This window comes from Metopolophium dirhodum, chromosome 3 (assembly GCF_019925205.1).
Source record: "Metopolophium dirhodum isolate CAU chromosome 3, ASM1992520v1, whole genome shotgun sequence".
In the NCBI taxonomy this organism is placed as follows: Eukaryota; Metazoa; Arthropoda; class Insecta; order Hemiptera; family Aphididae; genus Metopolophium; species Metopolophium dirhodum.
Window position 1 is genome coordinate 15,580,428 of NC_083562.1, and position 12,607 is coordinate 15,593,034.

The 12,607-nt window shown below is 29.9% G+C and overlaps 1 protein-coding gene across 1 annotated transcript; it reads right to left on the reverse strand.

The window, feature by feature from the left end:
• Positions 1 to 8,838: 8,838 nt before the first annotated feature.
• LOC132941198 (uncharacterized) lies at positions 8,839 to 10,998 on the reverse strand. Its single transcript, XM_061009140.1, has one exon. The coding sequence runs from the start codon at positions 10,710 to 10,712 to the stop codon at positions 10,161 to 10,163; it is 552 nt and encodes a 183-aa protein (XP_060865123.1). The 5' UTR covers positions 10,713 to 10,998; the 3' UTR covers positions 8,839 to 10,160.
• Between the last annotated feature and the right edge of the window lie 1,609 nt (positions 10,999 to 12,607).

The window sequence follows — 12,607 nt, forward strand, 5'->3', positions numbered from 1 at the left end:
ATTACAAGTGTTAAGTGGCACAGTATACTTACCTAAAAAAAAATATATATTGACTCATTGAAATATTTTACAAACGAACAGTATACACTCATTTTATATTATCTTCTCCAATACATAATTGTATCTCTACTATACTGCAGGTGTCGTAGATTATACAAACATATAAAAAACCTAGTTCTTTACAAAAACACAACTCTATCAATAGTATCAATATTAAATTATATCTAATTAATATTAATATTTGTTTAAGACATTTTTCGGAAGTATTGAACTTATTTTTTTAAATAATCACAAGATAATCTTTGTATTATAATTTATTGTTATATTGATTACAATAGTTTGTTTCTATTATAATTGTATTGCTGTTAGTACTGTATTACTTAATTATTGGGTTTCTATTACCAAATTTTTAAGACATAATATTATATATTTATATTACAATATACATTTTTAGTCGGTTTCGACTGTAATTATTTATTTTTTTAGTAGAAAGAGCAGGTGTTCTTAAATTAATATGATTAGTTTTATCTAGTTGGTATTTATCTAATATTAGATCAAACAACTGCAGTGCATGCATTAAAAAGTTAATTTTATATTTATGCTCAAGAAAATATAAGTCAGTACCTATTAAGGCTTATACATTTTATTAGCTCCTGGTTTTTTTTATTTTAAGGAATTAATTAAATATTTATTTATTTATTGGAATCCAAAAAAACAGGTTTTCTTTCGGTCTTAGTGCTATATAGTAAGTATATATAATTTTTTTTTAACACGTGAAATACAGTAGGTACAACCTTAACAGTAAATTATTCTATTCTAATTTAAATTATAAAAAAACAGTGGAAAAGTGGGTCTCCTACTCTTCTGTACAATAGTTGTCGAGCATGTCGTTGTAATGACTAATGGGTGTGTTATATTTGAATCCAGTGATAAATCATTGTATACGAAAAACGAGCGAAGACGTTGTATTATAATTGTTTGTATCAAAATTAAGAGTTAAAAAAATATCTAAAATATCTCATGGTTTTAAATAGCGTGACTTACCGGTTAACTTTTCTTTTTGATAGAGGTACAAAAACTTGATGGGAACCTTCTATTAAAATTTCTTATCTTAACTATAAAAAAAATCTTTTATGAATTTCTAACGGAAAAACAATTTAAAATATTTCTTATAGCTATAAATAGCTCAAAAATAGTCAAGTTGTAAGTTGTTTGAAAATATTATCATATATGGAAATTTTATGAAAATTTAATGAAAATTTCAAGTATCTAGGATTATACGATTTTGAATTACAAAAAAATATCAAAAATGAATAGAAGAAAATTCGTTGATTTACCGACAAAAATCTAAGATCGTAAAAATTTTAAATTCAAACGCTCATAAGAAATTAATTACCAGTAAACATTTTCTTGTTTTTGATTATGTTAGGATCATTTGTGGGGAGTCTTCTATCAACATTTATAATGCTGCGGATATTAGTTTTTGAGTTACACCAAAAAAATAAAATAGATTTTTTTAAAAATTAGTTTTGCATAAGAACTACCACTTTTTTTGTTTTTCATGACGCTTTCTAAAATTACTTGGAATTTTCAATTTTTATCACCCAAAAGTACCACCTAGATTCACTTTTCTATTAGAGAGGATGCTGAACTCAAAAATCAAAGCATTTTTAGTATCCAAAATGTTGCTGACAGATAGAAAAAGATTAATTAATAAAAAATTAAAAAAAAAACACAATATTGTAAAAGCAATACATTCTTGTGCTCCACTCAAAATGTAAAAAACACAAAACTCGTCAAACATTAAAAAAAAAAACATTATTAATTGTTATTTTAATACATTGTTACTTATCACTAAATTCAATAAATTTTCAAAATATTTAAACACTTAATATCTACATAGATAGCTATACACATTTTTACATAGTCATAAGATTATCTTAGACCTCAACATAATTGGCGAATACACCACTATCCTACACTGAAATAAATCTTGTGACAAATTGTGTGCTGTCCGACTAATTTTTTTCAACGTGTATCATAATTTCTTCTGTTTTAAGAATATTTACAATGTGTATATAGTTATAGGTAATATAGCTAATAAGTAATACATTTAATAAAGATACAAAGACAGGACGACTTTAGCGGAGTTGGTGTCCATTGATACCTACTACTTCAATCCAATAACTTGAACAAAACAAATAAAAACTGTTTTTCTCAACAAAAGGTATTATTTTATTATTGCTCACGTACCAACTGCGGCAATGATTGCGATATTAGGTAGGTAATGTCGCAGTAATGCGTATAGTGGTTTGCGCATGATTCGTCTGGTATATACATTCGCACAAATAAACCGCGAACGAGAGCTGGTCGGACGCATTGCGTAAACCCGAACGCAATATAAATAATAATAGATCAAAATATTCGATTTATATTCAACGTTTAATGAGTTATCGTATAATATACGATAACGAACGGATTCTCGCGCGAACCGTGCGCTATATTGCGAATGAATACAACAACAAAAAACTTTGTGGTTGTATTATTATTTATGAGGTTTAGAAGAAACGCGAAAGAATTTTAAAAATATATTTAATATCTTAAGTAGAAACTATGCATAAAAAATGAAAAATTCTCTACGTTTCTATCAAAAAAAAATTGGCTACAAAAGTCTATCCTACAATATCTCGGGATGTAATACAGATCCGGCTCGACGGTCCTTTTTCATGAAGGACAATAATATAAACGCTATCACGGTGACAATTCCAGGAAATAAAATATACTATACGTCAGGGGTTCATAAACTTTTTTGGTTCGCGGAGTCCTATTGGAACCAAGTTTTTCTCAGGGCACCCTTCCCCCAGTCATATCACGGCTAATCATAATAAGTAGAAAAATTAAATAAAAACCAGTAAGGATTGTGGTAGGTTATATGAAAATATTTATTTTATTTAGATTATACATTATTTACATAATCGTAATTATTTCCGTCGCAGCCAAGGTTGAGTTTTCAAATTTATTTTTGGATCATAATTTATAAAATTCTTCGGCAGAGCGGCGCCCTTGTAAAGACATAACGGTGCACCAGGGCTCCGCGGCGCGCACTTTGGGAACTGCTGATTTACGTCAAAACCGACAAATGTTTTATGAATAATGCGACAATCATATTAAAATATATCATACTGATAAAATATATATTATTGTGCGTCACACGTGCAGCTGTGCCATGCAGTGGGAGAGAATAATTGTTCGCTAAACCTATTCCATTAAATTCGTATACATTTTCGAGACGAATAACGCACCAGTCAAATAATATTATAATATGGTCTTCTATAAAAAATGACCCATTTGAAAAAAAAAAATGAAAAATGTTTTTGATCTACCAAAAGAAAAAAAAAGTACAGACATTTTATCGTTTTTAACATTTGAATCATTTAATACATTAAATATTATAGTACTGTTTTAATATAATATTATATATATATATATATTGATATATGCCTCCTAGGTATCATCACAATTATATTATTGAAATACACTTACAAAATAATAAATATCATATTTATATATTTTTATTAGTTACAGAAAAATAAACGCAAGACAAATGTGTATCCAAATTGACTATCCATAACGCCGTGTGATCATGGTTGTTTTATTAAAATATGTTGGAATTATAATAATATTGGCATGCTAATTTATCAATGAAAAATTTAAAACAATGGGTGATTAGTAGTATGTTTTAAGTATGTTGGCTGTTTCTTTGACTTCCAAATTACAGTTGCTTTTTACAAAAATTGAATTTGGTAATTTCATCGGAATTCTGGAAATACTAATTCTAGGGACTCATAGTTTTCATCAATTAAAGTATTTTCTAGTGCTGATATATTATTTTAAAAACACATAAATATTTAGAATAGATTGCAGTGTGAAACGTCTATACATAAATATATTAAATAATCAATTTATTTCATAACAAGAACAAATATTAATCCTCTTGTCTGGCTTATTTTGCAGATTATAAATTATAATAATTGTGTACATATTACAATTTATTGCATTAAGTTAATCATACGTATAGTAGCTCTAAAATTATACCCTTTATGTTTTAACCAACCACCATAACAAATAACGTTTCACGAGAAAATGAAGCAAAACCATAAGTACACCATATAGTCTAAACGTCAAGACGCTTACGCGTTTATGTATAGAAATTATTAGGTAGCGACCAAATTATTTATTAAGGCAGGTGCCAGTAATACTATATTAAGTATATTATGCCCATACTATAACACTGTTTTATTTTACTTTTTTATAATATTCATTTTCCATATTATGTCAAGTCGTGTCAGCCAAATTTATGTTAGCAATTATACATGAAACCCTTTCAAAACGTTATCGTTTCACCCTCTTACAATAATAATAATATATTAATATGTTCATGGTGTGCAAATCGTGAACGAGTCCAATTATGATAACTCGGTATTAATCATTCTCCGGGAACACATTTTTGGTAAGTATTATTAGTAAAATACACGCACGCGGGACACGAGGTTTTATATTAGTACGTATTCAACTATTGTATTTAAATGCATTGCTGATGACGTGTAATTATTTATGTGAATACATTCTTTAAACGGTTGTCTCAAAAGTCAAAACCTTAGAGTGGTTTAAATCAATTTATGGAGTGGTTTACTTTTAGGCTGAATGCTTGATTCAGACAACTTTTGAACTTTTATAATTAATATCTATAGGTGCCGTTCAGTGCTCACACATCTATTGTTATCATGGGTTCTCGTATAAATGTATAATATTTTATATTTGATTATAAAATAGTAACCAAGGATAAATCGATGACCAATGACCAATACTTATAGGCTTATGATTTATATATAGTCTATTCATATTTTTGAGTTATCCTAACATCGAACCATGCGTTTAAACACAATTATTTAAGATCCTAAGACTCGTAAAAATATGAGGATTTGATTTAAATCAATAAAAAACCATAATATGTGTTTAAATTTACATAATATTTTTATTTTATTTTTTTTGTTAAAAATATTTAATTACAATCTATACAACATCTGTACAATAAGTAATTTCGATTTAAGATATTTACATAGCGACACTGACAGATAAGGGAGGACACTCAGAAGTGCCACCCGACAGATTAAATTAGGAGATTTCTAGGCCAGTATACCCACATAATATTATAGTACATTATTTACCTACCATAATGGTAATGTTGATTGTGTGTGGGTGTGTGTCTCATTATCGAATGTTATACCCATACCCAACTAGATACCAAGAGTAATTTGAGTCAACTTTTACCATAATGTTCAATGACATTTTTTTAGTTTGCTGGCTAAATATTTGCAGTTTCTTACACGCTGCTACTACTAACCAGCTTATATTGGCTGTACCCCTGAATCAACCGTATAAGGTGTTCTAAAAATTCAACATTTTTAAATATATAACCGATTTGTGCAAACAATTCCCCGCTATTCTAACCTTAGTCAATTTCAAGGTTGTTACTTGAAATTATACGGCATACTTGCATTTTATTTTTTATTCAATATTATGTTCTACTAATTATGTTGGTGAAATTGGCTTCTTCGACTATACGCTTTACCTTTAACTTAAATATTTCTTGTTGTTTTAACTATCATTTTAAGAAAGTGTGTAATTATTTTATAATATATTAATAAATTAGTTTGATGTTCATGTTGATTAATATTGTACTATATAGTGTACTTACTAAAATTGAAAATATATTTTAATTACCTACAATTTAATATTTAACGATCACATATCAGAGTTATCAAAAGGTTTATCATGTACATATTAATAATAAACAGACTTATCCATTTAGCGATAAACCTAAACAGATAATAATACTGAGTTATTAAAAAAAAAGTAACGTACGTACAGACTACAACTTATATTTTAATTTAATTATCATAAGAATATTTAAATATAATATCGCATATCGCGTGATTGAAAAACAAAAAATATAATTAAACTTATTACGAGTAGTTAGTTTTGCTATTACATAGTACTATGTAGTATGTACATATAAGACATAAGTACAGTATGCACGAAGGGCCATTTTCATGTCATCTCCTTATTTAATTTTCCGGTTGAAAAGTACGTAAAAGTGTATAACTGCAATCGTATATTTAATTCGTTTTGTGCAGGTATACACTATACATGAACCTGTACCAGTATATAAAAATACTGATTATAATGCATCATTGAGTAAAATAATTAAACTTGCAGTCTTTCTAATAACAATAAATAGACCCGTTTTAAACTCGAATTAAAAAAATAAATACATAACCAATCTGTTATAATACATATAAATATATAATGGTATATAGTGAAAACAAGTAGTCAGTCCTAAACCATAATAATAATCATGAATAATCATTTGTATATATAAATTGTCATTGATTTAATCATACTTTATAATCGACAATATACTATACATGATACAATGGCCACCAGATCGTCGGAAATTAATCGATTTTGTTCGACAATTTCCATCGAAACCTAACTGTACGGTGCCCGCAGCCGTCAAAAGATATACCTACACTATAATGTGCCTTGATAGAGAATATGGATGCAGGCGAGATATCCGACGCTTTGACCCCCTCCCCTTCCCCCGGAAGTGTAAGTGAATGACGGACGTCCCCTTCGTTGTTAAACAAATATTTGAAAAAAGGGTACCGTAAAAACGGTTTTCTAAGGTAGGGCTGCCACGGTTGTCCTACAAAGGATCATATTATATTATCGTTCGTTCGCGCGGCGTACAGACAACATAATAATATAATATAATAATATAGTTTATCCGGGTTAAGCGCAAAAACGAAAAACAAAGAAAAATATTTTAGAAAATAGAAAAGAAAAAAATGAGCCGCAAACGACGAAACAATACACGACGCGTCCGTGTGTGGCACGACTATACTAAAAACGCGTTATACATATATTATATCAAACCATCGGTGGGGTGGTCCACGCGGGGACCGGTATAGGAATATATAGCTAACCAAACAGCGAAGGCCTGTGTAAGTGTGAGTGCGTGTGTGCGTGGCAGTGCTCGTTGTTTTATCGATTAGAAAGACTTTTGTGCGTGCTACGTGGACGTGGTGAGGTGGTACGAGGGTCGGTCGCTGGTCGAGGAAGGAGCCAGTGGCGTTTTGTAGGAGCGTAATCGCTAGGGCTTACCGTTCCAACACCTGAGACACGCCGAAATTACACGGACTATACCCAACAACGACGACAATAGTTATAACAATTATTATGTTCTTCAAATCGATTAAAAAAAAAAAAAAAACGTTTTGACCGCTTTCCGGTTCCAATTATCGACGGCATTAGCACCGGAAACGTGTTTTTCACATGAATCTGTGTGTGTGTGTGTGTGTGTGTGTGTGTGTGTACGCGCGCGAGTATGGTGTTGACTGTTACGACCACCTACTGCTGTATGGTCACATTTATAAACTAATTGAAAAAACATTCTTCAGGTTTCTTTTGAACAACTTACTATACACGTATAAAATACATAATACTATATTCATATGTCACTTGTCATTCAGTCGTGACTCTCTTGTTGCTGTCGTTGCTGTGATAGTTACCAACTTACAGATGTTTTTATTGATCTAATAAAATTTAAAAAAGATTAAGTAATTTATGGATATTTTCTGTACTACTGTATACTACAATATGCAATTGTAGGAAAAATAACTCTAATTGTAGCTATTTTCTTCATACAGATGCATGGAGCACGGTACGATGTTAAAATACACACCAAAGTATATAAATGCCAATGTAATTTATTTATATTTATATACTTTTGATTGTTGATTGTTTCATTTTTAAAGTAACTATAATTTATAGATCACTAATAACTAAGATTAAAACCAATTAGAGGAAACAAAATATTATTTAATAATAATATTATATAGGTACAATATATACATTATACATAAATCGTTTTACATATTTCATACAATTATATCTTAGTATCAATATTATTTTTGTGATATTCTTATTTCCTATAGTAAAATAAATCGTTAACAGGTAGTGGTTTGGCTAGTATCGAAGTACGGATTGTGTTTGCGCACTACAAACACTGATAGTAGCATGATACATAATATCAACGGTAATATAATATTGTAGTGACATAGAATTAATTAAACCTTCATCCACCATTATTTCGTATATCTTAGAATTAATAATAATAATATAATGTAGCCTACTAAATATTTCATTTACTGACAACAGTCAGTATTTGTCAAAGTCAATTTATTGAAATCGGCCCACTTTGGCTTTTGCACATGTGCAAATTTGATTAGGTCATATTATGATATATACATAATATATATCATACTGGTTAAATTTAATTAATTTTAAAACAAAAAATCACAGTATGGAAATAAAAAAAGGTTGATGTATTGATTATTATTATGTTGGTTGTGTGTGCTTTTATTTACCTTGTTTTTAATTACTGTACTAATTTGTATTTAACTGAAAGACGTATTAACAATACTGATTGTTGACTCAATAATATTGATACTTTAATAAAAATATTTTTTTTTCATTGATTGTTAATCATTACTTCTAGCTTCTGGGTTTTATTTAAATAACTATGATACGTACAATATGTTAAATGAACAAAATTCATGAGACAAAATTACTCAAAATATATGGTTTTAGTTGAAATGTATGTTACCATATTTTTATTATATTATAAAATCAATGATGTTACTCATTCTTTGGTATTATAAAAATTAAAAGACGTTATAATATTATATGTAATATTATAATATATGTGTTTATTTATGCCATATAAAAACGGGTATACTTAACAATAGGTATGTCGTATGTAAATATTATGTTCCAAAAATAATTGTTATAATTAAATTCAATATAAAACATTGTGTAGTAAAAGTTAATAATATAATAGTAATAATACACAATATTATAGTTTTGATAATACAATCATTTATAAAACATTTTGTCATAAAAGTTAATATAATGATAATGATAATACAGAATATAATTTTGATAAGACAGTAAATAATTCCAGTTATGCGTTATTATTAAACAGTACATTATTTAATTATACGTAAAGCTTTGAAAACAATTATACTAGGAATTATTCCGAAGATAATAATATTATTATGTTTAATTTCAAATGAAAATGTTTAAAACAAAAAAAGGGTCACACGATTTAAACAAATGTTAAAAACCAGTAAAATACCATATATTATAGTGAACTATTCAGGTATAGTGGCTAGGTGTATGGTACGGAGTGAAGCAGCAGTGGAGTATTTAAGAATCTTACGAACGGAATTATGTTGGCGGATGACTAGTCTAGACACACGAGTATACACGCAAAGGCTAAATACACAGAGCGGTGGCTGTGAATGTTTTTTTTTTCATTAGCTTCATAATTATATCATAAGTTATGAAGCTATATGTGGAGATAACACAGCAGCTCACTCTGTATATTGTATTATTGTACTCGGATTGAATACACAGCGCGTATACCGGACAACTACGAAATTCGATTGAAGTGTTCAGTATTCACACTCGCAAGTCATATAATTTAATACTTTTCCTGTATTATCAAATTATATATAGGTAATACAGGTCCGATGAGATTTTCACTTCGGTGTATAAGTTTAACGGAACTTCGTGAATTGTAAAGATAATAATATACTGTCGCACTAGGTACCGTGAAACGTCAAAAAATAATATAGGTTTTAATATTAAGTAAAAAATTTAAATAATTAATGTATCTAAACACATATTTAAAAAAAAAATGTATTTATAAGCAAACCGCGTGTTTGTAAATTATACCTACTATTGAAGTGAATTTGAGTTATGTCTATCGACCATTATTATTAATTTTAAAAAAATATATTTATTTAATATATTATATTTTGAGTTGTACACGCCTGTAATTTTCTCACTCCACTGCCAAGTTTAATCGCTACACTGACGACTGGTAAGCCTGTCGCATACTTAAAAACGAAAGAATATAATTTTTTATTTTTGAACGATAAGAAATACAAACTGTTTTAGGAAGACTGTTACGTAAAAAAAAACCCAATTATAACAATATCTGGACATGATGGCCTTACCGATTATATCTATTAGTGTGACCAGAAGCAATCGACGTTAGGTCCAACGGTGGCGGCGGCGCGTACGAAGAAACTGCTCACCAACTCCCTTGCGCGTTTCCACAGAGTTTTCCGGACGGGTTGCTTGTGGTCTGAAAATTCCGAGGCCCAACTGCCCAACGGTGGTCGAGTCGGTGGTGGCGGCGGAGGCGGTGGTCGACGCGGTGGTGACGGCTCTGGTCGGCCTGGACGAGACAGCGGATGGTCGTACTGCGCCCGCTGCGGACGATCAGTGTCATGCAGCAGTGGCGTCATTGACGCGGACGACCAGTCGTATCTGTCCAACAGCCGGTCGATGGGCCTGACCTTGGACTGCGGCACGGCCAAGTCGAGTATGTCGACGACGTTGTTGTTGATCTTGGAACCTTTACCGATGTGGTTATGACTGCCGCCGCGGTTGTTGTTACGGTTACCGGTGTCGTTGGAATATTTCCGCGGCAAAATATGTGCCGGCCCGGCCTCGGATGCACCGGTGGCGTGGGCGTAGTCCGACCAGGTGGTTTCGATTTTGGCTTCCATTGCCATACGTGTGAAAAAAAAAATGTTTTGGTCGGGTGATACGTTAAGTTGCAGTGAAAAACAATTGCAACGGTTGCGAGTGTCACCGGTGACTTCGACAAATCTGCAAGAGACCGAACAACTTACGAGAACGAATTTAATATAGTAGGAATATTTAACGAATATAATATATTATATACCTAATATTTTTTATTGGCGAGTGACGAGACGATATGTTTCGTCCGTACTGCCCGTGTGCCGGTCGAAGCGAAACAATAATATAATATTATAACCAGTGCGCGGCGGAGCGTCTTCTCTCTTCGCGCACATCGGAAATGTTCCCAAATGTCAGTCTTAAGCCAATAAACGTATATTATAAATGTTATCGCGATTATTAATGTGGCAATTATTTTATCACGAAGAAATAATGAAAATCGATTTTTTTCTTATACAGTTTTCGTTTCGTTTCCGTTGTAGATAACTTCTGAGAAGAGATAACTATTTTAATAATTTATTAGTTTGACAGCAGATTATTATTTTAATATTGTATATCGTACGAATTTAATACTGCTACAAAAGACGGCACTAAAAATTACATTAATTTATCTTTAATAATCAAAATTGCTAGTTATTATGGTTTTGTAAGCTAGTTCTTATTGTATTTAAAATGTAAATGCTATATTGTAGTTATTATAATGATCAATGATGACAGAGTAGACATTAGGCTATTAGAGAAAACGAATAAGTTGGGATAATTATTTAAGATATTATTGCCTTAAAAAGAAAATAATTAACGCATTAATACGGTATCATTAGTTTCAAACATCATTAAATGCTAATAATAAAATATATTATCACGATTTGTAAAGTAAGTAGCAATATTGAAGAAATAATGAAAATCGATTTCTTTAATGTAGTGTCTTTAATGTAGTATTATGATAATAGTTTGACAGAATGTTATTATTATTATTTTATAATGTGATACACTGGTACGATATTAATGGCACCGCTATATTTTATCTTTTAAAAATAGATTAACAAATGGTTTATAAATTATTAGAGTATTTTAATTTTACTAAAGGACACATATTAGTAACAAATAAAGGGAAACGAAATGTCAATCAATCAATATTATTCAAAGCTGTATTTAGTAAAAAAAAAAACCATATGATACCTACAACAATATATTGTATCTAGAATAGTTTTACATTTATTTCGATAATGATAAATATTAAACAATATTCACTGTTTCCCTATGTTGTGATAATTGTAAGTTGATGACAATCAAAAATAGTATCAATGTCATTTCTTCACTGTCACGGAGATGGGAAATTTAATTTGACAAAATCAAAAAATTCGGTGGAATAGTAAATTAAAAATTAAAATAAACAGATCAAGACTACCGCAGAATCATCGAAACACAAAAACATAATTTTTGAGAATAGAAGACGTGTTAGTTTATTATGGACCGTTTACACCAAAGAACAATTGAAAAACAATTATTAATTACTAAGGGTTAGATAAATGATATTATTTCCATCCTTATTTGAGGGATACTTATGCAAAATATATAATCAACTTCATCAGAATTAATATCCATAATTTATATGCATTTTTGGTGTTTCAGTTTCAGGTAAGGTTATCATATTATACGACTGCGTGGGCGCAGTATGAGTTTTTACTTGGAGGGGCTTTACATATTTTAATGAAACAGACAAGTGAGGAGCTCTGCCCCCCCCCCTACGGCTCCACACCCTCTGATCAAATTCCTTTCAAATATATTACTTTATGTAATATAACATAATATATTTATCATTTTATTTCTCACTCACTTTCCTACATTTTATAATATATATTATAATACATCGCTACCTATTGCTAGAATCAAACATATTTTTATTAAAACAAATTACAATATTTAG